The sequence below is a fragment of the Suillus paluster genome, assembly GCF_016628075.1.
Source record: "Suillus paluster strain FC165 chromosome Unknown EDB91scaffold_1, whole genome shotgun sequence".
Lineage (NCBI taxonomy): Eukaryota > Fungi > Basidiomycota > Agaricomycetes > Boletales > Suillaceae > Suillus > Suillus paluster.
The window spans coordinates 426,336-450,006 of record NW_024537561.1 but is presented as its reverse complement, the minus strand read 5'-3'; the positions used below and the strand labels follow the sequence as shown (position 1 = coordinate 450,006).

Genomic DNA, 23,671 nt, shown 5'->3' with positions numbered 1-23,671 from the left:
TTTCTACCGAGTATGCGCTCTGCCCAGCGAAACGTGCCGTCTATGACACCATTCTATGGTAGCACGAGTTGGATGTCTATCAACGGCAGTGAGAACAATGGGGTACTTTGTCAAGGCTGATACGATTGGGCCACTGTATTTGGTCCAACAACAAACTGGTTCACCGCTTCATGAGTTACCGGCACCCATCGATCATCGATCATCACCTATAGCTAGTACTCGTCCGGGTGATTTACACCAAGCACCATATAACTACCGCCGGTCATTCAAACCTCCTTCCGGGTTTCATATAAAATCGAGAATCGCATCAGATATCTGATTCAGATTGTACCTTCCGCGCACAGCGGACCGTTTCAGCGATTCTGTCAGCATCTCCGCTCCCAAGTACTCCCGCCATCCCTGACGTCAGACCTTATTCCAGAACAGAATATCCTCAAGGCTCAGACTAAGACGTTTAGATTCATTATAATGGCCGAAATACGACACTAATTACACTTGGCATAATCCGATAATTCGGGAGGTTCTTCCAAGTCCTTTGAACGCGTGCTGCACGGTTATCCGGCTTTCCAAGTATATACTCCGAATCGAATGGTCTTGGCAGAATCCGCTATCCCCTTGGAACAGATTTGTTTGTCAAGAAAAACTACAGTGTCATTGCAAGTCATGACTACTTTTCGACTATTGTATCAGTAATAAATATACGACGCTGGTAAGGTATTACAATGTGACTGACATGCTAAAAGCGCGTCTACTAGGGCTACACAGGTCAACAGTATCAGTAACTCGGCCAATAAATATCTGACCGCTGCTCATTGCGGATAATAGAATAGTGGTTGCGGCTGAAAATAGTGGTGATTAATTATTATAAAGTACGTGCTGTCCATCCATGCCACTTTGATCCCTTCATCAGCTGCTTTTTATAGCAGCTCGTGCTGTAGCGTCACGATTAGACTTTAGCAACAACGATAACTCGTTCCCTCCTGTGCCAGTGGAGCGTCCTTGATTCTGCTGTCTCTCCATTCTCCGCATCATCGCAAATACTGGGCACCCGGCCGGTATCGCCGTCGACCGCGACATAGACACGACATATAGGCATGCGATCCGTATGTGCGAGTCCCGGAGCTTCCTGACAGCCGATACAGCAGCATTATACGCCTCCTTCACAGCAGGTGTGCTTTTCGCGAGTTCCCGGACCGGGCGAGAGGTGTTTGCAAGATACGAAAGATAATCCCTGTGTAGACCTGGCATATACCGCCTCATCCTCTCCATGAAACCAACATCCGCGCGCTTATTTGCGTCTGATGGGGCAGGACACCGACGCTGCTGCAGTTTGAAGTCGATATCCAGGAAAATGTCAAGTGCATGCATGACACTACTTTGACCGGCTGATGGACCGCTGAGGTCGAGTGTAGAAGAGTCAGGACCATCTTCAAACACCCAAGATGGTTTGGAGGGTCCACTAGCACTTCCATTGAACCATGGCCGCACCTGCCAGAAAAATATGGAGGGATCCACAAGCTCTCGCATGGACGCCATGACTTCTTCAATGCGGCGGACAACTGCCGAAATGCGGGTCAAGAGCCTGTTGATTTTGCAGACGGACGCAAAGTCGGAAACATTGGGAAGACTGTGGTACTCGTTGAAAAGTTGGAGTATCTCCACACCAAGCATCTCAACTCTCGCGTTCCCGAACCAGAAATTACGCTCGTCCTCTGTGCCAGAGAAGAGCTCAACGCCGAAACGCATATTTTCTGGCGTCACAGGAAGTTCTGGGTTTATGAGATCCCAGTTCCAGAGGACAGTGTCGGCGAATGTAAGTACCGGCGCCATTCGCAAGATTGCAGATACTTGGAGTAACGGAGTTGCAAGAGATCGGGGGATAATTACCGAACCGGCCGTTTGGTCCGGCGGCATGGAATGGACATAGAAATGGACAAGAAAGGCGAGCACTTTGTGAGCGCGACGTAACAGTTGCTTGTCTGTGTTTAGATCATTGATGCTGATCACGGGGAGCTGTGTAAGAATGTAAGTCATTGTTCCAGCTTTCTATACCAATTTTACTGACCTCCCGTATTCTTAATCTCCAGAGTTCACCATCAGCTCGACTCTGGGTGTCTTCCTCCATTATGTTTTCCCCCAGTATCAGTACTTCCTGAGCACGGGTCAGCGCGTTCTCCCATGAGCTGTAAGCTTCAGGGAGCCGCGGGAGGGGTCTTTCAGGGAGAAACCCAGTGTTCGTCTGGATATTCACGTCAAAATCCGCAAGAGTTGGTTGTGCACCCGGTGCCACTTTCCTGCTGAGCAGAGCAGAGTTGAGCACCGAGACAACATTGTTAAAGAGATAGAATGGAGATTGGAGCAGGTCGATCGGATACATAGCGAGTGAATAGATGGAAGGATGATAGACTCGCAGGCTTGTAATTTATAAAGTATGAAGGAACAGAGGACCCGGACACCTTTTATACACGAACTACTAATGCGTGTCCCCCGGTTAGATCACATCATCGAGATTTGAAGTTACCTAGTCACAGTGCTTGCACTGATGTGTGCATCGGCAGCGCCGATAATACCCAAACGGCATCACTGGGCGCGTACGCCTCTGTGAGAATTAACGGAACTTCATGCAAGGCAGGAGTTGACCGAAACTTGCGGGGTGTTGGCACGAAACCCCGATCATCTTGTCGGTGCCACACTCAGTCCTGTGAACTCCTTGTAATCTGTTGTCGAGACATGGCCAATTGGTAGGCATCTTACTCAGGAACCTTTGACATTGATCCCATGAGTGTCACCATCTTGCTACGATCCTATACATTTCCCCTTTAGGTGCATAGCTCCTGAATCAGCAACGCATGCTTACACGTAAGGCTATTACCCGTAGCGCTGGCAAGATGTTTCGTTTCCAATGCTGATCTTCACAGCCCAGATCTAAGATTCCACGAACTTCTAAGGCACTGTGATGGAGAGATCTAGCAATGTTCGTTTGCAACTTGTGTCACGCAGCGACGCAGTAACCATGTATTGCTTCCAGAGTGACTCCAGAAACTCCGACACTTGTCCTATCTCGCGGATTGATAACTTCCAAAGTACATGTATTCTCCGCATGATTCTGTCCGAGTACTCGACGTTGCTGTGGGGAGTGTGAACAGTTTCCGGTAAAATTTGCCCATATCAGATTCCTTATTCAGCTCAAGTGAGGATTCATGTTGACTTGCTGTGCGAACGCTGAGCATTATTACTCAAAGTTGCTCGTTGTGGCCGTCTCAGCAATCCTCGGAGGCGCACGTCGAGTCACATCATGTATCACAAATGCACAGCAAAATTTGAAGAACCTCAAAATAATCCAGTTATATTTTATCGACTTAGCTGTGGAGTCTCCCAGCTATTATCGTGCGACAAGCGGAGAACAAGTACGTCCAGTAATTATGAGGCAATCTAGCCAATCTAATATCGGAAGTTTCGGTTGTATTGTTTCATCATACATATGCAGTTTTGGGCAGCGTTCGAGTTAGTGTAGTGGCAGTGTAGCATAATGAAAAGCTGCGCATTGCGCAACGTCAAACATCAATGTTCACCACACACTTTTCTCCTTAGGGATGAATAGTAAGGTTCAAACAATCATCGATCATCGCCGAGAGCTAGACTGGAGTTCCGGCCCGCCGGGTTGCGGACGACGTGGTGACAATTGCTGCGTGCGAAGCATACAGCATGATAAGCAAATCGTGATATCGAGGAGGGTATACTGTGCCGCAACTACGGGAGCAGACTATTGCTCTTTGCAATCAACGACCTCCGAACCTTGATTACCAATGACATCACATCTGCGCCTCACTACCTCCACCACTTTCTCTGCGACACCTTGCTTACGCGAGTGGAGATTGTCGAAATGTGCCAGTAGGTCAGAAAGGGAGATGGGATCTTTCCTGGCTTTCGACTTGACGATTTGTAGGATGGCATCTTCACTGGGCAGAGCAAACCGCATCGGATTCTGCTTGCCACTCAAAAGGAAGTCCGGCGGTGTCAAAATAGGCATGGCGCTAAGGTAGCTAGAGTCTTTCTCAAAGAATTGTCTCACTATCAAATCCGTGACGTCGTTGAGCTTGTCAGGAGACCAGGTAGGGCGACCTCTTGTTTTGTCAACCAAGACTGCGGTTATTCCTGCACTGAAATCTGTACTTGCACCGCTCTGTATTTGTCAAGTTAATTAGGTCACGTAACATAATCATCGAGTCTAAGAACTTACACAGTAAGCTGTGGCGATACCCATTTCCATTTGAAGGGCTTCGAGAAGAGTCATCTCCTTCCCGCGCCGGACCGCTTCCAGTGCTACCTTGAGGCTAGTCGGACTTCGCATATGCAAGGTCTTTAGTGTTTCCGAGGCCCACTTGGCTACTGTCTCGTCGGAGGTTGCGGTGAGCTTTGTGAGATCTTCCACAATCTCCTCAACTGTATTGTGTCGGAATGCCATGTCAAGAGCCTGGCGCGTACGACCCGTCAGCTTTCCAACCGGTTCGTCTGGAAGGCGTTTCGCGTGATGGTCCTCGATGGTCTTATCAATCATGGCAGAAGAAGGATCCTCTAAATCAGATAAACGAGTTAGCAGATTGGGCACCGTTCTTGACGATACGAAGTGAGTAGCAAATCCTAGTTCACTACCAAAAATCATAAGCCTGCGACCCTGTCTGGAAAAAGTTTGTCCCACTTACAAGACTTCTCTGCCAGTGAGAGTTTCCGAGGTCAGGGAAAGATATGTGCCAATTTCACCGTCGATCTTGGACAAGAAGAAGCTTGCTCCGACATCGGGGCAGTAACCTATCTTGGTTTCTGGCATAGCAAATACCGACTTCTCCGTTGCAACACGAAAAGGAGCGCCAACAGCAAGCCCGACTCCTCCGCCCACTGGTAATGTGAGTGCTATGCATGCTGTGCGAAACGAAAACACCAACTTGTGATACCATCCAAAATGGTTACATATGGCTTCGGCAACGCAGACAAAATGTAGTCCATTTCAAATCTGCAGGATAAGTCATTCAAGCGGTCCGGAGCTCGGTTCATTAACCCACTCGTCTTTGAAGAATTCTATGGCCTTTGGACGAGTGGCAACATCCAGTGAATGCTGTAATACAGCTGTGCGAAGTTAGTCAGCAAGTGTTCATGTGGAATTGAACGCTAGAACGCACTTGCAACATCACCTCCCGCGCAAAATGCACGGCCGACACCTGTCCCGACGATAATCTTGCATAAGTCGGATTTTGACCATTGCTAGAAAATCAATGATTTTAGTAAGAGCCTGCATTTTCGCATGCTTGCGTGGTCTGGAACTCTCACCTCCAGTTGAGGTCTCATCAACTTGAGCATGTCAGCATTGAGAGCGTTCAATTTGCTTGCTCGGTTCAAGACATAGGTGCGTGTAGCGCCATTCGACTCAAAGAGCACCGACTGTATGCAAGTGCGATTCTCAAGGGACTGATGAGAATAATACAAGCAAGGAACTTACTTGCTCTAGCTGTGCTGCCTGAGCGCTGGTAGACATGTGAGCAGCAACTGCACCTGTTCTAGCAAGAGCTGCTGATACACCGTTACGCGACATTTTCGCCAGAGCAGTAGCCAGCATACTAAGAGAACTAGGTGTTCAACTGAAGGACAGTTTTAGAAAGCCCGTCACCCGCAACTTCTATGCTGGGATTTTCGGAGTACCGTGTATCCGACGAGAACCCCAGAGGCGATGCTTACGTTATACGCACAACCGATTAAGGATCCTCACTGCGCTACAGCTTGTAGCGTCCGCCGTCCAGTACAAAATTGTCACTTAGCGGACCACTTCGACCGATGCATGTACTTCCCGCGGAGGGGTCAAGAATATACATTCTATCAGGTTATTTCGGAACTGTCAAGTACGTTGGACCAGTCGACGGCACAACCGGTCTCTGGCTTGGCGTCGAATGGGACGACTCAAATCGCGGCAAACATGATGGCATAAAGGATGGGAAACGATACTTTGAGTGCCGGTAAGATCAAGAACATATCGTTATACATTAATGCAAAGCGCTCAGCGACCACAAGAGTATCTAACAGCGGATCCTTCATTCGCCCATCTTCTTCCATTTGCTGCGGGTGTTCATTTTTGCAAGCATTGAATAACAAGTATGTCGAAACCGTGCATGGGACTGCGTCACAGGAGAAGATCGTTTTGGGCTCCTCAAATGGTGCTATAGAGGTTGAAGCTGTAGACTTGGATAAGATCCGAGGCAAATTTGCAAATCTAGAGCGACTGCGAGAAGTGAGCCTCGACAATGAGATGGTTTCTACCGGGAACGACCCAGGGGAAATCCTATCGACATGCCCTAGTGAGTCAGTGGATATCTCCGCAAATATCACACGACTGACACGGTCAAGACATCCGCGGTCTGGATCTATCCGCGACGCTCTTGTCCAGTTGGGACGTTGTGGCGATGATAACCGCTGAACTGCCTCAGCTCGAGCGGCTAGCGCTGAAGTTAGCCTTGTGTTTCCCTCTTTCGAAATACTGACGCTGCAAATAGTCGTAACCGGCTGAGGCCGCCCCCATCTCAGCTGCCCGCATCGGCTTGCCTGCGACTCTCTGAGATCCAGCTGAACGGCACCTGGACTTCATGGGAAGAATTTACAAGCATAGCAGTATTCATGCCTCAACTTCGCATAGCAGAACTCGGATACAATGGACTTACTTTCCTATCGCATGCGAAGATTTCTGCAGTGCTATCCCGCATCGAGATCCTCAATTTCGATAGCAACCAGTTAGAAGATTGGCGCCATATAAGCGAAGCATTAACGCCGTGTACTTCGTATGTGTCAGTGTTTGTGGGGTTGTCAATAAGCTCATGCGGTACCGCAGATTACAACGACTTATACTTTCATCTAACGGCATTGAAATGATCCCTCCTCGGAGCTCTTGTCCTTCGCATCTGCGCGGACTTAAAGTTCTCTCTCTTTCCAGCAACAAACTCCATAATTCGCGCGATATCGACCAATTATATGAGTGGTGTCCCCAACTCGAAACGCTGAGCCTCGCTAACAATCCACTGACTGAGGGTTAGCGCAAGTCTTCTCCGAGTAAGCACATGCTCATTGACCACAGCATTTTCTGCAAGGCAGCAAGTCATAGCAAAGATTCCGCCCTTGCGGGTCCTTGACGCAACTGCGGTAAGCACAGGACCAACGCTGCGGTGCCTGGAGTTTGATATCCCTTGTCATCAAGATCTCGGCAAAGGAACGATCAGACAGTGAATTATTTTATCTTTCTTTCGTTGCAAAGACCGTGCCTGGGCGGGATGAAGACAAAATGAAGGAACATCGACAATGGAAGACGCTGTGCATGAGTCAGTGTCTTGACTCCACCGAGTCACTTCTATATTAATCATGCCTTGTGATTTTGCTATGTACCACAGAGCACGGTAGACCTGCTGAGTCAACAGCTAATCGTGACGGCAGACTCAGTAGATATCTGATTGGTAGGTCCTTGTAGGATGGTCGCGTCACCGCCTTTTGAACTGTACCCACAGAGGTGAAAGTTCACCACTGCTCTGAGCCTCCCGGGGCCCATTTTACCCAGGAATTGGAGGGGGATCTCATCACATCAGCTTCGCTGCGCGTGCTCTCTACAATGAAATTAGGGCCTTTCCGCCTCAGAGTGATGAAAGCTCTGGGAGCATGCAAAATCCCCAGGAACAATATACATGTATGGTTGAGAATGAGCGATGATACACTAGCTCTTCTTCAAAATGATGATCAAGAATTAGGATGGTGGGGAATAGAGAGTGGTTCACATATCGTTGTACACATGGCGCAGCAAAACTGAATCTTGATTACACATGTATGACTTAAGTTCGTACATGCTCTAGGAATAGACAACCCCAGGAATAGATGTGAGTAGAGTGACACACCTGAAGACATAAAAGTCTGCAATATCCCAAAACGTCAATCATCGTGCGGTGACGTGTCCTGCATCACGAATGAAGGACACGATCACATTAGTGGGCAAATTCAGGGAAAACGGTTCCTAGGTACCAAGGTAGGCACGTGAAGTCTTCTTTAATTCCGTCACTGTTCGCGCCAGTTTCCGCCACCGATTCGGAAGATGATGCCCACGTCAATTCTCACGCGCTGCCTGGGATCTCCTTCAGCTGACGTACAGGTTCCACGCCAAATTCGGGACCATAATCGTTCGACATACGGACCAAGAGGGAAATGACCTCTGTAAGACAAAAAACAGTTCTCCGGTTCGACCCAACATACGCCAACGCCAACCTCGAGGAGACCATGACCATCATAAGAGGAGGAAACCAATAACGGACGGGGTGCCCCTCGGCCAAGTGCAAAATATCCAGCGGCTGCCTATATCCTTTAACGCGCCCATCCACCATCGCCATTTGCGTGCCTCATTGCCCTGTCGTCGTACCGATCGTCCTTCTCGTCGCGTCTGCCACTGCGGTCTTCACGTCGCCGATCATCGTCCCTGCGACGGTCATAATAATAATCAGGGGCTCTGCGGTCATCATCATAACCTCCCCGTCGGTAATCATCGTACCCTGCAGGTTTTCTCTCATCAGGATCCCTCCGCGGCGGAGGCGGAGACCTGGGGCGACGATCATCGTAATCATTGCGACGAGGAGGCGATCGAGATCGCTCGCGGCGATAGGATGGACGATCATCCCTGTAGTAGCGTTCTTCTTTGTATCGGTCGTCACGAGGACGTTCCTCACGACGATCCTCCCGCCTGTAGTTATCAGGTCCACCACGCTGGGAGATACAGGTAAGGTAAATCGCACAGAAACCTCAGGAATCAACTTACGGCATCATCATAAGCAACGCGAACAGGTCTACCGCGCAGGTCTTTACCGTCCAAATCCTTGACGGCACGGTCTGCATCATCTCGCGATAGATATTCAAGAATACTACGAGACTGTCAGCTCGAGACAGCACATAGCTTCGGTTCACGCACCCCTGGCCAGGGTTATCACGATCAATGTCAGCAAACGACACGCTACCAGCCTCGCGTCCAAAGTCCTTCAAGTCCTGAGTGAGGAGTGTAAGGTCAGGATCGTTGTTGGGTTTGGGGCAAATCCGGCGAAAGTGAACATCAACGAAATACTGGCGGTCCTTCCAGGTTCCAAAATGACCAGCCGAATCGATCTCCAGAGATATGGAAGCGCCATATGCTCTGCGAACACTGCCAATGGTGCAAACCAAAAGAACATCATACCTGCCAGCTAGTGTCGCGAGAAATACCCGAAACAATGAGGCGGATACCGGGAGGCCTGCGGGAGCGAGCGGCCCTAAATAAAAATGCAACTTGTCAGGGAAACAGCACGGTAAGGACCTTGTCAGTCAACAAATATACCCGAAGCCACGGTCGCTCTCATAGACATCCCGGCGGGGGCGACTTTCTTTTGCGAATTCAACCACGATACTAGATCAAAAAATAAATGAGTTAAGACATCGCAGGTGATTAAGGTACGAACTTGGCTCCCATGAATGGCTTGCCGTTGAAATGATGCACAGCATCCTCAGCATCCTAGAAAAGTTTGGCATACTGATCACCGTGATACATGGTGGCTAGATCCACCTTTGAGCTTTCAAACTCGACAAAACCGAATCCTGATGGAGGTCCAGTGAGTTCCGCATTTGGCGCGCGCCTCTTGTCCGACGAACCGGTCATGACACGACAGTCAATGATACGGCCATAGCCATCGAAAAACTTAGCCACGTCATCAGAACGGGCATCGGGGGGAAGTCCTGTGCAAGCACAAACAATGATCAGAATTGTTTTGTGTAGGATCTGACTAGAAGAAAATTTTCATACTGCCAAGGTACAAGCGTCTTGCCATGGTGGTTGAAAGTGAAGGAGTTCAGTTGTGGCGGAGTTTTAACTCGCCATTATGTTCGATTGTTTGCCAAGAATTTGGGCATCGCGCACGGACAAGACCTCGGATACCGCTACTTGCGAGCATCCTTAGAAAGTTCTTTATTTCGTTCAAATATCGTTGTACATAAAGTTATAGGCAAGACAGTCCTCAAATATGTCAACGCAAGGCGGAACGTGCACCATGACGAATCCAGAAGTATAAATTAATGTTGAGACCAGTTAATTGAGTTGATGTCAATGCCTTCCTGCACCATCTCCCACAAAGGACTGGATGGGGCGATGAGCACAGCACACTGAAATGCGAGTGAGTCCGTACCTCATATCACGAAGCCTGGTGACGACGCGAACGATGTGATTTATCACGAAATCAATTTCCGCTTCGGTGGTGAAACGACCGATGCCAAAGCGTAAGGACGAATGTGCCATATCCTCTGCCGCTCCTAATTGACTGTCAGGCACTATGACATGCCCATGCACGAAGAAAACATACCAAGAGCACGAAGGACGTATGAAGGTTCCAGAGACGCAGATGTACATGCACTGCCAGAAGACAAAGCGATCTCCTGCAACAAAAACCATGAGAATTTCCCTCACCAGAGGTGTGCCACTATGCTTACTTTCAAGGCCATGAGAAGGCTTTCGCCTTCAACGTATGAGAATGAAAGATTCACGCATCCTGGGTATCCATTGATATCTCCATTTCGAACTACATGCTCGACTTGGGAATTGATGCCTTGGATTAACCTATCTGACAACTGCTTGATCCGCGCGTGGTCCCTCTTGAATATATATCAGATGAGGGATGGGAGGTGAATTGATGGACGGGAAGTTTGATCAGTACCCCTGCACAGGCATCGTCACCAAGCTAGCGGCTCGTACGGCCTTGAGCCTAGAGCATCACGCCACTTGGTTCAAGCGCCATTAAAATTGCATGTGCGGATTTCATCATAAGTTGTGCAAAGAACAAGAACTCACCGCCATCTCCAGCTTAGCTATGCGTGCTGCCTCGCCCATGCCAACCGCCAGCGCCGTGGGTAGGGTACCACTGCGCAGTCCACGCTCTTGTCCTCCCCCACTCAAAATCGGTTCCAATCGCACCCGCGGTCTCCGGCGGACATAAGCAGCTCCTACTCCCTTCGGACCATAGAGTTTATGGCCTGAAATGCTCATCAGGTCGATGTTGGCTTCATTAACGTCGATAGGTATTTTTCCCACAGCTTGCGCCGCATCGGTGTGAAGGTATACGCCACGATGCTTTCTTACAATGGCACCAATTTCCTTCATTGGTTGGATGACACCGGTCTCGTTGTTTACTGTCATGATGGAAATGAGGGAAGTGTCAGGGCGGATGGCGGCCTCGAGAGTCTGAAGATTGACTAAGCCATCAGACTCGACAGGAAGATAGGTGATTTCAAATTCTTCCTCGCTGAGTTTCCTGCAGGAATCCAAGACGCATTTGTGCTCCTTCAGGGACGATTAGCGTTTGTCATGAAACCAAGCGGCTCGACTCACCGTCTGCGTCGTGATGATGTGTCTTTTCTTGTCTTTGTTGAACCGTGCGACACCCTTAATGGCCATGTTATTGGTCTCGGTAGCACCAGAAGTGAAGACGATGTCCTTGGCCTCAGCTCCAATAAGGTCTGCTACTTGCTGGAAGATGTTGAATGGACATTTTTTGTGCTCATAAACTCAGTCGACTTACCTTGCGTGCAACCTCAATAGCCTGTTCCGCTTCCCATCCATATGCATGGGTTCGACTGTGTGGATTGCCGTACTGGTCTGTTAGGTATGGCAACATGGCATCGAGAACACGGGGGTCGACAGGAGTCGTGGCCTGGACCTTGTCAATACACCAAATAATATATAATTACATGGGCATACCTGCATGTCGAGGTATATGGGACGTGTCTTTTGTGTGACGCTGTTCTCACGATGTGGAACCTCGAGCTTGAAGTGCATGTCTTCGATGACGCGTGCACGGTCTGCGCCAGAGGGTTGTACGAAGCCTCTGCGAGCGCAAACAGCAGCCCGTCGTACGGAGCTTCTGAGAGTAGTTTGTACTATCACGCTGGGGGTGACTCTGGACAGCATCCTGAGTGCGGACGTTTCCCGTTAATCAGATAGGAGAATCTGAAGATGGAGAAGAACAAGAAGCTAGTCGCAATGCTGGCGAAGAGCACTGCGAGAATGAATGGAATTGTCAGCAAGTCTAATGGGGTCACGTGAAAGATAGTTACATAATACGGAGTCTAAGTTTATCCCCTCTTCACGTTCTATCACACAAGCTTGTTGTTTTACAGCTCATCAGTGTACATAGTGTACAGTCCGAGGACTGAGTGAAGGCTGGAGGTTCTGGACTCGCACCCAACATCTAAATTACATACATAACACAGAATCAGCGTCTTGCAAGATGGCAGTTTTCGTCTGTCGCCGATCTATGTCCTACCGAGAGTACTTGAAATATGCGTACGTCTGTCTATAGCCTTGACCGCGTAACATGTTCGTTTACGATGGGGCCCAAAGTGAGTATGTAGCAACTTGAACAAGTAAAGCATACAAATCAACCACCTCCCATATGTCAAGGCACTTGCCTGTGTGTCTTTTTTGATTATACAAGCTTTCCGAAGTCCAGAGGTTTCCGCCGAAGAGAGATCATAACCCAGGGTTGTTTAAATTTGTATAATTTTGGTGTCTTGTAGTGTAGTGCCAATTCCGCCTTCACGGAAAAACAGTGGGTACAACAAATGCCATAATACTTGATCATTTCCTCCTTCCTGACGAAGGTGGGGGCGGTAATAGCGGTACTGCCCCTCCTGAGCTACCATCGCTTTGGGTAGAGGAACCTAGTAAACTGGTCCCAGGTGTTGACAGTTTACCAGATTTTCCTGGAATAGATATGGAGAACGTCTGGCCTTCCTTCAAAGAGTAGTCCTTCTTTGGACCAACCGGAATATGAGGAGAGAGGGTTTCTTCAGAGGGGCTAGGAGGGCTCAAAGCAGCTTTCAAACGTCTAGGCATAGGTATATTGTAAGTGAGAGACGTTAATTTCACCGTTTCCAAGACCCACTTGGTGTGATCTTGCAGTGCAACGTCTAAGAGCATATGTCAAAACAGCAAGCAGATCAAAATCAAAACGCTCACTGAAATCAAAGCTATCTGTCCGCTCAGCGAATCCCATCCCAATGTAAGCCTTCTTGCCAGCATCCTCCACCCTGATTACAAAATATCTGGATGAATCAAGGACGGCTTCCACGCATGGTTTAAGAGGGTCATAAGGTGCACGCGCAAATACTGACTCTACATCAGGACACTATAATTACCACGAGTTCATGTTGAAACATACATTCGCCTGTAGTCGCGTTAATCGTCCACTACGCGATAACAAGTTCACAATGCTTACCCGTCTGAGCATCTTCAAACATCAGCGCCGCGCCACTCGACTTCTCGATGATGCGCAGTCTACCTTTCCATAGCGGTTGTGCAAGATCTCCCCAGTCGTTAGCACGATGTCCCTCGTTGGCCTTCAGATGGGGAATCTTGTAGACTACGTGTGCTGATGAAACGCTTGCTGGTAAGGCTCGCTCGGCTCGAACCTACCTGATATTTCTCTTGCAATATATATGATCGATTCGACCTCGCCATCGAGTACATCCATGTCTGAAGCGATACCGAAGGAACGACTGTCTTCCTTCTATTGGGCGACTATGTAGTTTGCAGTGCGAATAAGTTGCACGCGTACTTACTTACTGTGGACCACTTAGATAAGCAGCAGCTGAATAGGATCTACTACTTAAGTGTTCAGCCTGATCAGCACCAACCCGAAGTATGGCTCAAGCACCACCCACACCACCTCCCATGAGCGCGACAGAGCTTCGTGATGAAGCTCGAGACTCCATTGCCTCCTCGGCGGAATCCTTGCACGCCACCACATCATCCAACAGCCCAGGCCGCAGCGTGGAAATCGCCCCTCAGCTCCCCGCTGCCCAAGATATATATCAACAAGTTTTCCCCCAGCTATCTGATCTGGCCGAGCAAAGGAACTTCATTGGCATCATTAACATCGCTGAACTCCACGACTTGAACGTGAGCGCTTCTTGAAACACCTCTTATGAATATGTCGACATTTCGATAATGTAACAGGGTTCTAATGACAAAAGTTTCACCAGATTGCTTTTGATTGCCCCCTTAGTTCTGGCTTATATGGTGATGGACGACTTGTCTGTAAGACCATTCACCTAATTGTACACCTTTGTAACACTCGTTTCAGGACACCCGCTCAGCATGCCCTTGCACGTCTACCTGATAATGTCTCCTTGCATCCCCTGTCGCACGCACTTGCTGCGCTCTTGGCGTCCGCTTTAGAACGAAAGTATGAAAACACTTACTCGCGAGCCCAAGAGCTGTTCCAGATGTCGCAGCAAAGCGACTTTCCTGATCCAAGGCTGGGAAAAACTGTTGCTCTACTGGTTAACAGCTTCCTCGGTATGTGCAGGTAGCTTCCAATCAGTTTTTCGTTCCATCGAATTTGTCGTCAGATGCATTCCGTAGGAAAACGTTCGCGCTTGCTTCGCGAGCGTTTGCATGCCTCCATGTCACGGAAGCTCAGAAATTACTTGGGCTGGGACGGCAGGAGGTGCTTTCAAGTGAGCTCGATATCTAACGTCATATTATACTTGCTGAACTGCCGTTCTTGACTGAAGTTGCGAACAACAACCACTGGCAGTTCGACGGCGCCAGTGGTGTATTGCGACCCCCGAATGCTTCTCTACCTGCTCTCATTGCTACAAAACCTGGTATGTGACAAAGCTATCGACACAAATCCATACTCAGATGTCTTTAGTACCGCCATCCTCCGTGATGACTTTCGATCTCGTTGTGAACGGTGTTACAACCTCAGAAGTATATTAAAGTCCTGTCGCCACCTCCACAATGTAGTCATATCATGCCATACTCAGACATTGTACACTCCTGCACATCTTGAATGATACTGTACCCAGTGTAGCCGAATGGGCACAGTATTCCTGCAACACGTACCAAGTACGTAGGACTAGGAAAGTTCTGACGTCGTAAACTGCAAGACCAAATTGGACTGAGTGAACTCCCTCCGTTCACCACGGTGCGCAATAGATTTATTATCTTCAAGGTCTCACATACCGAAAGGGGAATGGAAGGTGTCGGAGTAAAGGATAACATGTGTCGGGTCGACGTGTGAGACACTTGAGGTAGAGCCGTGAAGCCATGATATCTTGTCGTTGCCATTGCAGCAACCAGGCTAAGTGATTGCTTGGAGGAACTTCCAGGAATCGATGTTTGTGGTGTAAAGGCACTAAGAACATAATCGTGTCACCATCCATCCCGAGCGAGGTAAATTTCACCCTTGCCTTTAATGTCACGCTTCATCCGAAGCATGCCTTTGAAATTTGAACATTGCGCAATGTCGGCGGCGACGGGCGCTTTGCTGGGTATCGTAGGGTTGGAGCCTACCCTGCTTGGGCGGTCCAGCATTACGCTGGGATCCACATGGTCGTCAAATTTTAAACCAGTTTTCTTGCGAACTTTTTGCCACTCGCTGTCCTTCGCACGCAGTTCTTGGTGCACTTGCTGGAAGAGCTGTGAAAATACTTCATTCCACAACGTCAAAGCAAGCGGGCGACCGAACCTGCCTTGAGTCGTTCTGCAACAAAAGACCTTACCCTTTGCAGCTCTCCGTGGGCGAGACAAGCACGGGTATGAGTGGTTTTCGACAGGTTTTTCCTGACCACGGGAACACCAAATATGAAACCAGATCCAATCCACCTTGGAATTACGTGCAGAGGCCTTGTATTGGGAGGCCACGAAGGTGCATCACCCATAGCCATGGAAAAAAACCGAGTCATTGGAGATAGGTTGGTGCCGTGTACGACGCCACCAAACGACGCAATGTAACACACGATAAATGTATCCGCACTGAGACGTTGAAGAACGAGACAATATTTGCTGATATCGGGGGCGCTGTGGATGAGAATGCGCATGTACCGCCGTTCCATTGACGTCAGTGGAAATTTATGACGGTCCAAGAATTCGTAGAAGGCAGCATTGACTCCACCGCCACCATCGACATGAGCAATTTCGCCTGGTTCAAACGAGCACTGAGCTTTCTTCTTTTCTTCGCGGCTAAGGCCGTTCAAGGTAGACGCGCTCTTTGTTCGCATCGCGACTTCGAACTCGTATGCCCAGCGAAGTCGATCCCATCGTAGGTCAACTCCAAGCATGTACCGAGAGCAAAGCTGAGTCTATAATTTCTACACATGAATGAAATCGCATGCATAGTACGGGCATGACGCACCTAGCCACCGTAAATGATTTCTTGAACTGCAGAGAGCTCGTAGCCCACTTAATCATAAATAAGCTCTTGGGTGAAGACACGGTGAAGAAGTTATTATGGAACACAAATTACATAATATTACTACAGTTCTGTCAAAAAAAAAGTTACATTACAAAAATCATGTACAACATACTTGATCCCTAACTCATGTGTCCCTTGGCATGAATCCTTACAACCTGATCTGAACACGTACTGAAAGAATGTATCTTCGTCACAGTTGCGGGAGTCGTCTTAGTTCATGCTTCCAGGTCTGAGAAAAGACAAACTGTTGAGCAAACTTGGAGTGACAAACATGCGACACATGCCTTATGACGCAACGTCCGGAAATCCTCTACAGCAGCAATATGCACCATGTACCGAGCAATTTTCGCAAGCTCCCGGTCAGCTTGAGCCTGCTCTGTATGAGCATTCTTGAAGGCATGGATCTTTAGTCCTTCGTTCGGATTCAAGGCAAAATTCCGACTCTACGACGGAATTAGAGACGTTAAGGACCTGACATGCCTCCCTCTTACCAAGTCATCCACGTGAATGGTGTTCTTTGCTGAACTAATAAGGACAGTCAAAGCATGTTCGTTTGTCCAATTCAGGCTATACTGACAACTGGGGAAAGTGATTCCAAATGATTTGCAGTGCCTTGACATGATGTGCATATGGTTGACCATTGCGTTCCGTAAAGACAGTGAACATGCAATTTTTGTCGAGGACTAGGTATCTTAAATCAGCTATGCGAGAGTTGGAGTGATGATCGTACCAAATGAAATCTGGAGTTGATGTCAGCCGTCGCTTGCCACATGAAAGCAGGAATTAAACCTGATAGTTCCTGGTGGATCCGATCATGCCCAGTTCTACGAGCTTTGTCTCAAGCCATATCCAGCTAGTTTGAGACCTGGTTATCGGCTATGAGAGGTTACACTCATGAGGTAAGTAAATGAATCTCACCAAATGCAGATATCGTAGTAAGGGTATATAGTCTCTAGGAATTCATGGAGGCCAGGCCTCGCACATTCTGCAGGAGGCAATGAGCCCGACGTTAGCGGTTTGGTGTCCAAGATAGCTGCATAAGATTTACTTTTCAGAAAGCGGATAGACTCAAGAAAACTGTCTTACTGTAATCGATGTCAAGCACGAGTAAACGCTTTCCATCTCGCAGAGGATGAATGATATCAATCTGAAGTTTCTCGGTTGCTTCTTTGACTTTGCGAATGTTTCGCTGGTCATTTATATATACCGAAGCGGCAGCAAGGTTGTCGGTGAAGTCTACATCAAGGTCGTTGACAACATCAGGAAGGGATTCCAACTCTGACCGTATGTTAGTACAGGCGCCGAAGTTGGAAAGAGTAGGTAGGCTTACTTGAAGGGTCTTTGATCTCGTCGCCTTCTGGAGTTCCTATAAGTGTGAATGATTTCCCTGCAATTCGTAGATCTGCACTGCGCAAATATGTGGGTCAGAGAACAACTTGTGCAGGAACTCCCGAATGCTAACATTCTCTCTTGATCTGGAGGTAGCTTTCCTTTCACGAGACCTAGGATTTTCTGCCTTTCTGGAGGAACCTTTGTCAAACTCATCAGCGAAGTCTTGAGGTCGTATACTCTGGACAACCGGAGTGGATTCTATGGATGATTATCCCTGGCTGGCAGATGTTGGGTCCCGCAGCTTACCTGTCCGATCCAAGGAGATCTACCTGGTATTCGCGTCCTGACCATTTGAAGGTGAGTGGAATCTTCATTTCAGGAATCGCTTCATCCTTGTGCATTCGAGTAAGTACCACTGACAACATTGGCTATGGCGAAGACCTACCTCTAGCACGGTCACGGTGGCCATAGCCTACTTCACTGCCCAAGTTAATAAACGCGATTTTGATGTCAGGTACCGCGTGGTCTAAGGTGGCGGGTGGGATCTGTTAGGTTGAGGCAAATTCGTAAGGAAGAATTACTTGTCACGGTCAAGGCCTAAGGACTGAACTTTGAAGCGATTACAGTCTCTGGCCCAGTTACTGCACCCGGAAATGAGCACTGCATCGGTACCGGAGCCGGTGATTAGACATTCGACGACTTATCAACCCATGTTAAGGTCTCGCCGTACTCTACTTCTGTTCAAGGCTAAGCACAGACCGCCTAGCTATCAGCTGCTGTGAGTTCGTTACCGCGGTTCATTGCAATTTGACGGACTGCGTTAATGAATATATGAATAGCAGAGCACACGGTGACATATCGCTTTCCCGGAGAAGTTTCTCAGTCCACTCTCAGTCCGAGTCTATTAAGATGACGCACACCGAGAGTCCAAAGCCTGCAGAGCCTCGTCTTTCAGCAAGCCTCGTTCTGGTCAACAGTCGCAACGAAGTATTACTTGTTCAGCGCAACCCACAGGCGAAGTCATTCGCGGGCACACACGTGAGCAGAATCACTCTTTCGCCGTCTCTGTTCAAAGACATCTGTCATTGGAGGTTTTTCCTGGTGGCAATTTTGATGCCAAGCAGGATACATCCCTAGAATGGACTGCCATCCGAGAAACCTTCGAAGAAGCAGGATTGCTGCTAGCTTCGTCGGATACTCCGGGCAAATTGGTCGATTTTACTCAGGCTAGAGAAGCTGTTCATGGAGGACAAATGTCATTCTCGACGTTTCTTACGAACAACAATCTAAGAGCCAACGTAGACACTCTGCTGCCGTTCACTACGTGGGTGACTCCGCCAACAGCACCCAGGTAAACAGGTTTCCCTCGTTCCTAGTCCATTAACTACATTTGACAAATAGGCGATTCCGTACGGAGTTCTTTGTCGCATTCCTTACGAATTCAGCATCGGATGGGTTGTCTTCAGGTAAGGAAGAACACTTTCCGACCCCTGATGGGGGGCAAGAAGTCATCCGAACGCGATTTCTGCGGCCAGAATCGGCCATAGAGGAGTTCAGAACAGGACAAATAAGCCTTTTCCCACCACAATACTACATAATGGAAACGCTTCGTCCCATCCTTACTGGGCCGACCAGTACGGAGAGTCAGAGAAATGCAATTCGGATGTTGTCCAAAGCTGCATTCGGGCGGATGGTGATCAATCCACGGGTGTTCCGTGTGAATGACGGAGTTGACGAAGCATTCGTCTACGAGGGTGATGAGTTGAGAGGTGGTCCAAAGGGCCGGCTACACCGCGTGGTGGTGAAGCGGAAAGGCGCGGTACGGCATCGCCATATTTCTCGTGTTTCTGATGGGCTAGTGATCTAATCGCTCGTACAGGGATTCTCTCAGATAAATTTGCAGCGCAACTTCGACTTGTTCACTCAATGCCCGGTCGAAGCTCATATCCCCAAACTGTAAGAACTTCGTGTTAAAATACCGTCACATATACCATTTCTTCGGAGTCAGTTAGTTTCAACACAATTTATTCATATGTGATATCGAACACGATGCGATTGGTGGTATGTAGAGAAGAAAGCAATTTGGCTACAGCGGCGTTTAGCGGAGAGAGTACGGAGTAAGGGCTACAAAGTATGACATGTTAAGCAACAAATGTGGACAATAAAGAGGAATAAAAAAACAGCAGAACCCGAAATTCATTACGAACAAGGAGATCCATGAAGTTAACAGCGGAGATGAAGATAAACGAGACGGATACAGAGTCCGGGAGACAACATTAGGTCGTAAACATTCATACGGACGTTACCAGTGTTCTAAATATCAAATACTTGATAATCGTACGCGACGCTTTGACCCCAGAAAGATGGGGTGCAAGCGCCGATAGGAGCATTGCCGTTGCTGCCGAACAGAATGGCATTGACGTCTGAATTTCCAGCCGCCTGCCAATTCGCGTATGATGATTCATCAGGGTTTGGGTTCCCGCTATACAAGAATGACTTGTAACGGGCCTGCATCTCGGTAATCAACGCTGACTGAGCCGAGGTTGGGTTGGGAGCAGTGCCAAACTAGCGCAGAACGTCAGTTGTAAAGAATGTAACACATCAAGTATCGACTTACGACTATCTCGATATCATCTTGGTGACAAACAACCCCTGGCTCGGTGCAGAAAGAGACAGCGGCGTTGCCGGGGTAGCTTGCGCCAACAGTGTACACTCCTACGTATGCAGTTCCACCATTAGAAACCCAGTTTCGCGCAAAAGTCCATGTCGCACATCGCCAGACCGAGTCCGTGGCGAGCACTTGAAGCTGAGGGCGGTAGTCGTCATCTTGAGCGGTCCCGACGGCATAGCTTTGCGAGCTCACGAGAGTCTCGTAGCGTATCTCGCCGAACGAGCCGTTGATGATAGCAACGTACTCGGCTTCGGGCATGGGGTCAGGGAATGAGCCGTAAATCGTATAACCTCCCTCGTCAACAACGTTAGACAATAAGATGGGCTTGGAAACGCGGGGGAATGGCGAAGTTGAGTCCAAGGTGGAGGTGATGAAGGTGCCATCATTCACAACACGCATTGGCTCGGACTGAGTGGCGGCTGGGACGACGTAAACGGAGCTATTAAATTGCCAAAGGCCGGCACCATTGACGATGGTATCCGCGGTTAAAGCATTTAGGCATGCTGAGTCGGTTGCAGCACAGCCGAGATTCGACACGAAGTACTCCTCAAGTTGAGCTTGATCAGATGATGACAGGAAGCCATAGTCCTGACACAGCAATCAGTCTGTGGGTCTTACCAGGTGGCGTACACCATCACTTACCATGGGATCAGACTGCAAAATTGCAGATTGGAATAGTGACTGTGCAGAAGGCACAGCAAGAAGGGCGCGAATCATATTCGCACCACTGCTTTGGCCGGCTACAGTGATCTTACGTGGGTCACCGCCGAAGCTCGGAAGAACAGCCGTCAAAAATTCGAGTGCATTTACAGCGTCTTTCAGACCAAGGTTGGTCTGATTGTTGGGAGCCACGAAGCCAAGCTTAAAGGCACAATGTGAGCTGACATGAATTGATTACGATGAGAGAACTTACAGCTCCCAGGCGGTACTGAATAACCGCAACGATCGAATTAGTGGCAAGTGCCAGTGCAGATCCATCTAGGCCAGGATTCGTTGCGGATCCGACCATGAAAGAACCTCCATGAATCCTGCAAAATTATATGACGATCACCACCACCAAAGAATGATTATGATACATACCACATCAAAGTCGGTACATCACTGTCCTCGTCTGAGGTGGTGGGGACATAGAGGATCATCGATAGGCAATCCTCGGTGAACGTGGAATTATCCACATAGGGCTGCGGGCACATAAGCGGCAACGCAGAGACATTGGTAGAACCATTGCTGTGGGTGCAGTGTATGTGATCGGGAGCAAATCAGGCGCGATGTGACTAACGTACGGGAGTGCCCATGCAGTCACCATAGAGGATGGGGACCAGCGTTCTGCGGAAGCATACTTTACAGCGAACCTGTTCACACCCGAGACATCGGCGGTACCCTGCGCGACGCCAAGGGGAGTATTCACAGATAGTGCAGTCGACCCTTCTTGTAGGCAAAGATTTTCAGCCAGTGTCGTGTGGACGAGACGGCAGAACCAACTTTTGGAATCTAGCGACGGAAGTGATAGCCCGGAGTTCAAGAACGGCCGTGGAACAGGGGATGCATGCGACAGTGACGCGAGCAGCAGTGACGAAAGCATGGAGAAGGCGGAGATAATTGAAAACGCGACCATGCTTCTAGTCTAAGGACAGAATGTTTTCTATGCCAGACGTAGAGATCCCCCGACACTACGCTGGTGAGGAAGTAAAATGAACACTGCTGCCCCCTTAAATACAGATCCAGTCTGATGATCGTGCCTGCGAGACGACAGGGTGCGAAAGACACGAGTAAAGTACGCGAGCTGGTAAGGAACGACTTGTTACGACAAGAAAATAGACGCGGGTATGCAGGAAGATCATGCCCGAATAGAACAATGCCCAACCATCCGGAGCAGAATAGGCAAGAATCGTCAAGCGCCCGTAGGGCTTTACCGCGCTTTACCCAGGGTCTTTGTTCTCAAAGCGTAAACTGCACATGCAAAACACCAACGCAACCTGGATTGCTTGGACCTTCGAACCGATGGAGTCCCAGATTTAGAACTGAATCACTAATAGTACTACTGCGTACATGTGTTTCGATCCTGCGAGGAGCCACAGATCCCCTAACGCATAACGCAAGTGAATGTACTATGTAGTGAATCCAGGAACTCGAAGCAGAACTTGCCTTGTACACGCCGCTCTAAAGTTACCTGGTGTTGCCTGCGCAACTCGACGGCATAAAGACGGTCAACGAATCTGTCAGCCGGACTCCTCCCTTGAAACACGCGCTGTCAAGAAGTGCCTCGCAACTGCGAGCTCATTGAGTCCCAGACTCCTTTGACAGATGTGTCCTTGCGGCGGTTCAACCTCCACAAGGTTGTCTTAGCAAAAAATATCTGGACGTATCTTTGGTATTCTTTGTTGAATAAATTATTTTGTGCGCCTGATGAGTCGGAGAAAGTGACGGCAGGGCATCAATAGTGAGCAACTGCTGAACTTACCCAAAGTACCTTGCGGAAGATGCTATTCTAAATCGCGTCATGCGTGTTAATCACCGCAAGTAACGACACCGATTTGTATCTCTGGGGAATCGAAGGCGTTAACCAGGAAACAAACAGCCGCATTTTGAAAGATTTTGACGCTAAAAGACTCCAGGCATGAATCCTCCCATTGGACAGACACAGAAGTGCGCTCTCATCGTGGTATCCACAAGTCACGTTCACAGGCACGGGCTACAGCGCCTTGTCCCGCGATTGGACCGTCCCGGTGTGATGATGGGTCCTGAATCTTGATCAATTAAAACTTAGTTTCACCTGGCCTCTGCCTTCCTCGGGGTGACATGTGGTTAGGCAAAGAAATAAGAGTTGATCACGGATCTTGCGCTATGCCAAACCATGCGCTGCCACGCGACCGAGCAGAGGGCTGACATGACCTGTCTGATCAGTGATCCACAACCACTCGGTTCCTAGCTGATTTCATTTGCGCTGAGCTAGACAACAGAAGAAAGCAACACACCCTCGAAAAAGGCACAGTGATTTGATTTGGCGGAGGACCTGTGGCACCGCATATAATTATCGCCTCAGATCATGATGAGGATCAGGATGGAAAGAAAATACAAGGGGTGCACTGGTTCAGCGCGCGGCCACGTGTGAGAGAAGTGTAGAATGTAAACCCAGTTCGATTCGCAATCAAGCTGGCGATTTGTAATTAGTACCATTGTTTTTTTTGTTTTGGAATGAACCGGGAAGAGCTCTGTGAACACCACTAAGTAGCAGCTGTATGGAAGACTCACGCTAAGTGATGGGCATGACATTGACAGGGGCGTTCGAACGCAAGCAGCGGGCTGCGGGGAAAGTGACAATCTACGTGTAATTCCCTTTTTTGTGTCACTGCAAGGACGGTCACGTGTTACGGAGAGTTTC

General features: G+C 48.8%; 11 protein-coding genes across 11 annotated transcripts; 3 read left to right on the top strand and 8 right to left on the bottom strand.

Moving 5' to 3' along the window:
* Nucleotides 1-421: 421 nt before the first annotated feature.
* On the bottom strand, nt 422-2,467 carry EDB91DRAFT_9127 (Indoleamine 2,3-dioxygenase). The gene is made up of 2 exons (XM_041328789.1): nt 2,066-2,467; nt 422-2,013 (listed from the first exon to the last, which is right to left on the bottom strand). The coding sequence occupies exons 1-2, from the start codon at nt 2,375-2,377 to the stop codon at nt 907-909; spliced, it is 1,419 nt and encodes a 472-aa protein (XP_041184173.1). The 5' UTR covers nt 2,378-2,467; the 3' UTR covers nt 422-906.
* Nucleotides 2,468-3,282: 815 nt separating this feature from the next.
* On the bottom strand, nt 3,283-5,707 carry EDB91DRAFT_1092078 (3-hydroxyisobutyryl-coenzyme A hydrolase). The gene is given in 9 exon segments (XM_041316727.1): nt 3,283-4,183; nt 4,241-4,649; nt 4,704-4,899; nt 4,913-4,914; nt 4,949-5,011; nt 5,061-5,124; nt 5,178-5,259; nt 5,326-5,436; nt 5,495-5,707. 9 exon segments carry the CDS (start codon nt 5,609-5,611, stop codon nt 3,764-3,766), a joined length of 1,464 nt encoding a protein of 487 aa, XP_041184172.1. The 5' UTR covers nt 5,612-5,707; the 3' UTR covers nt 3,283-3,763.
* Nucleotides 5,708-7,849, top strand: EDB91DRAFT_1092070 (uncharacterized protein). The gene is made up of 9 exons (XM_041316726.1): nt 5,708-6,005; nt 6,061-6,344; nt 6,394-6,493; nt 6,540-6,821; nt 6,872-7,068; nt 7,115-7,179; nt 7,235-7,355; nt 7,425-7,487; nt 7,539-7,849. Exons 1-9 carry the CDS (start codon nt 5,827-5,829, stop codon nt 7,832-7,834), a joined length of 1,587 nt encoding a protein of 528 aa, XP_041184171.1. The 5' UTR covers nt 5,708-5,826; the 3' UTR covers nt 7,835-7,849.
* Nucleotides 7,850-8,106: 257 nt separating this feature from the next.
* EDB91DRAFT_8847 (uncharacterized protein) lies at nt 8,107-9,896 on the bottom strand. Its single transcript, XM_041328711.1, has 8 exons — nt 9,839-9,896; nt 9,602-9,771; nt 9,498-9,550; nt 9,377-9,445; nt 9,239-9,311; nt 8,978-9,051; nt 8,828-8,930; nt 8,107-8,775 (listed from the first exon to the last, which is right to left on the bottom strand). Exons 1-8 carry the CDS (start codon nt 9,861-9,863, stop codon nt 8,380-8,382), a joined length of 963 nt encoding a protein of 320 aa, XP_041184170.1. The 5' UTR covers nt 9,864-9,896; the 3' UTR covers nt 8,107-8,379.
* A 57-nt stretch (nt 9,897-9,953) lies between these two features.
* On the bottom strand, nt 9,954-12,077 carry EDB91DRAFT_1092055 (pyridoxal phosphate-dependent transferase). The gene is made up of 8 exons (XM_041316725.1): nt 11,783-12,077; nt 11,604-11,735; nt 11,414-11,551; nt 10,877-11,365; nt 10,519-10,680; nt 10,392-10,464; nt 10,218-10,341; nt 9,954-10,168 (listed from the first exon to the last, which is right to left on the bottom strand). Exons 1-8 carry the CDS (start codon nt 11,990-11,992, stop codon nt 10,105-10,107), a joined length of 1,392 nt encoding a protein of 463 aa, XP_041184169.1. The 5' UTR covers nt 11,993-12,077; the 3' UTR covers nt 9,954-10,104.
* Nucleotides 12,078-12,661: 584 nt separating this feature from the next.
* On the bottom strand, nt 12,662-13,556 carry EDB91DRAFT_1241419 (uncharacterized protein; the record flags this gene model as incomplete). The annotated part of the gene is made up of 5 exons (XM_041322075.1): nt 12,662-12,993; nt 13,043-13,192; nt 13,245-13,250; nt 13,302-13,445; nt 13,499-13,556. The coding sequence occupies 5 exons, from the start codon at nt 13,554-13,556 to the stop codon at nt 12,662-12,664; spliced, it is 690 nt and encodes a 229-aa protein (XP_041184168.1).
* A 170-nt stretch (nt 13,557-13,726) lies between these two features.
* Nucleotides 13,727-14,809, top strand: EDB91DRAFT_1241418 (uncharacterized protein; the record flags this gene model as incomplete). Its single annotated transcript, XM_041322074.1, has 6 exons — nt 13,727-13,984; nt 14,042-14,118; nt 14,169-14,383; nt 14,437-14,544; nt 14,602-14,694; nt 14,742-14,809. 6 exons carry the CDS (start codon nt 13,727-13,729, stop codon nt 14,807-14,809), a joined length of 819 nt encoding a protein of 272 aa, XP_041184167.1.
* EDB91DRAFT_8647 (uncharacterized protein) lies at nt 14,637-16,291 on the bottom strand. Its single transcript, XM_041328641.1, has 4 exons — nt 16,227-16,291; nt 15,565-16,173; nt 15,283-15,511; nt 14,637-15,227 (listed from the first exon to the last, which is right to left on the bottom strand). The coding sequence occupies exons 2-4, from the start codon at nt 16,150-16,152 to the stop codon at nt 15,040-15,042; spliced, it is 1,005 nt and encodes a 334-aa protein (XP_041184166.1). The 5' UTR covers nt 16,153-16,173; nt 16,227-16,291; the 3' UTR covers nt 14,637-15,039.
* Nucleotides 16,292-18,279, bottom strand: EDB91DRAFT_8344 (HAD-like domain-containing protein). Its single transcript, XM_041328552.1, has 14 exons — nt 18,229-18,279; nt 18,064-18,163; nt 17,925-18,010; nt 17,749-17,856; nt 17,617-17,693; nt 17,373-17,564; nt 17,205-17,319; nt 17,076-17,151; nt 17,017-17,026; nt 16,864-16,969; nt 16,778-16,811; nt 16,571-16,729; nt 16,399-16,515; nt 16,292-16,346 (listed from the first exon to the last, which is right to left on the bottom strand). Exons 2-13 carry the CDS (start codon nt 18,085-18,087, stop codon nt 16,477-16,479), a joined length of 1,026 nt encoding a protein of 341 aa, XP_041184165.1. The 5' UTR covers nt 18,088-18,163; nt 18,229-18,279; the 3' UTR covers nt 16,292-16,346; nt 16,399-16,476.
* A 46-nt stretch (nt 18,280-18,325) lies between these two features.
* Nucleotides 18,326-19,887, top strand: EDB91DRAFT_8759 (uncharacterized protein). Its single transcript, XM_041328680.1, has 6 exons — nt 18,326-18,400; nt 18,458-18,656; nt 18,710-18,969; nt 19,020-19,084; nt 19,154-19,437; nt 19,498-19,887. Exons 2-6 carry the CDS (start codon nt 18,528-18,530, stop codon nt 19,576-19,578), a joined length of 819 nt encoding a protein of 272 aa, XP_041184164.1. The 5' UTR covers nt 18,326-18,400; nt 18,458-18,527; the 3' UTR covers nt 19,579-19,887.
* Nucleotides 19,888-19,931: 44 nt separating this feature from the next.
* EDB91DRAFT_1260383 (Carboxylesterase) lies at nt 19,932-22,237 on the bottom strand (the record flags this gene model as incomplete). Its single annotated transcript, XM_041324404.1, has 6 exons — nt 21,573-22,237; nt 21,370-21,516; nt 21,203-21,317; nt 20,932-21,150; nt 20,236-20,877; nt 19,932-20,183 (listed from the first exon to the last, which is right to left on the bottom strand). The coding sequence occupies exons 1-6, from the start codon at nt 21,902-21,904 to the stop codon at nt 19,932-19,934; spliced, it is 1,707 nt and encodes a 568-aa protein (XP_041184163.1). The 5' UTR covers nt 21,905-22,237.
* Nucleotides 22,238-23,671: the final 1,434 nt, after the last annotated feature.

What these genes read in the sequence shown, in the direction of transcription:
- EDB91DRAFT_9127 (XM_041328789.1), bottom strand. Translation starts at nt 2,377, where the DNA reads ATGTATCCGATCGACCTGCTCCAATCTCCATTCTATCTCTTTAACAAT. An exon ending in GGAGATTAAGAATACGGGAG is followed by an intron (nt 2,014 to 2,065) that starts GTCAGTAAAATT and finishes ATTCTTACACAG; the next exon opens with CTCCCCGTGATCAGCATCAA.
- EDB91DRAFT_1092078 (XM_041316727.1), bottom strand. Translation starts at nt 5,611, where the DNA reads ATGCTGGCTACTGCTCTGGCGAAAATGTCGCGTAACGGTGTATCAGCA. An exon ending in TGATGAGACCTCAACTGGAG is followed by an intron (nt 5,260 to 5,325) that starts GTGAGAGTTCCA and finishes TTGATTTTCTAG; the next exon opens with CAATGGTCAAAATCCGACTT. An exon ending in ATAGAATTCTTCAAAGACGA is followed by an intron (nt 5,012 to 5,060) that starts GTGGGTTAATGA and finishes CTTATCCTGCAG; the next exon opens with ATTTGAAATGGACTACATTT.
- EDB91DRAFT_1092070 (XM_041316726.1), top strand. Translation starts at nt 5,827, where the DNA reads ATGCATGTACTTCCCGCGGAGGGGTCAAGAATATACATTCTATCAGGT. An exon ending in TAACAATCCACTGACTGAGG is followed by an intron (nt 7,069 to 7,114) that starts GTTAGCGCAAGT and finishes CATTGACCACAG; the next exon opens with CATTTTCTGCAAGGCAGCAA. An exon ending in ATGGAAGACGCTGTGCATGA is followed by an intron (nt 7,356 to 7,424) that starts GTCAGTGTCTTG and finishes TATGTACCACAG; the next exon opens with AGCACGGTAGACCTGCTGAG.
- EDB91DRAFT_8847 (XM_041328711.1), bottom strand. Translation starts at nt 9,863, where the DNA reads ATGGCAAGACGCTTGTACCTTGGCA. An exon ending in AAGACGCTTGTACCTTGGCA is followed by an intron (nt 9,772 to 9,838) that starts GTATGAAAATTT and finishes GTGCTTGCACAG; the next exon opens with GACTTCCCCCCGATGCCCGT. An exon ending in GCGTTGCTTATGATGATGCC is followed by an intron (nt 8,776 to 8,827) that starts GTAAGTTGATTC and finishes TGTATCTCCCAG; the next exon opens with CGTGGTGGACCTGATAACTA.
- EDB91DRAFT_1092055 (XM_041316725.1), bottom strand. Translation starts at nt 11,992, where the DNA reads ATGCTGTCCAGAGTCACCCCCAGCGTGATAGTACAAACTACTCTCAGA. An exon ending in GCCTTCTCATGGCCTTGAAA is followed by an intron (nt 10,465 to 10,518) that starts GTAAGCATAGTG and finishes TTTTTGTTGCAG; the next exon opens with GAGATCGCTTTGTCTTCTGG. An exon ending in ATACGTCCTTCGTGCTCTTG is followed by an intron (nt 10,342 to 10,391) that starts GTATGTTTTCTT and finishes ACAGTCAATTAG; the next exon opens with GAGCGGCAGAGGATATGGCA.
- EDB91DRAFT_8647 (XM_041328641.1), bottom strand. Translation starts at nt 16,152, where the DNA reads ATGCTTGGAGTTGACCTACGATGGGATCGACTTCGCTGGGCATACGAG. An exon ending in TTGTTGCAGAACGACTCAAG is followed by an intron (nt 15,512 to 15,564) that starts GCAGGTTCGGTC and finishes GTATTTTCACAG; the next exon opens with CTCTTCCAGCAAGTGCACCA. An exon ending in GATGAAGCGTGACATTAAAG is followed by an intron (nt 15,228 to 15,282) that starts GCAAGGGTGAAA and finishes TTATGTTCTTAG; the next exon opens with TGCCTTTACACCACAAACAT.
- EDB91DRAFT_8344 (XM_041328552.1), bottom strand. Translation starts at nt 18,087, where the DNA reads ATGGCCACCGTGACCGTGCTAGAG. An exon ending in GATCTCCTTGGATCGGACAG is followed by an intron (nt 17,857 to 17,924) that starts GTAAGCTGCGGG and finishes CCGGTTGTCCAG; the next exon opens with AGTATACGACCTCAAGACTT. An exon ending in CCATTCACGTGGATGACTTG is followed by an intron (nt 16,730 to 16,777) that starts GTAAGAGGGAGG and finishes ATTCCGTCGTAG; the next exon opens with AGTCGGAATTTTGCCTTGAA.
- EDB91DRAFT_8759 (XM_041328680.1), top strand. Translation starts at nt 18,528, where the DNA reads ATGACGCACACCGAGAGTCCAAAGCCTGCAGAGCCTCGTCTTTCAGCA. An exon ending in AGTCATTCGCGGGCACACAC is followed by an intron (nt 18,657 to 18,709) that starts GTGAGCAGAATC and finishes CTGTCATTGGAG; the next exon opens with GTTTTTCCTGGTGGCAATTT. An exon ending in ATCGGATGGGTTGTCTTCAG is followed by an intron (nt 19,085 to 19,153) that starts GTAAGGAAGAAC and finishes TTCTGCGGCCAG; the next exon opens with AATCGGCCATAGAGGAGTTC.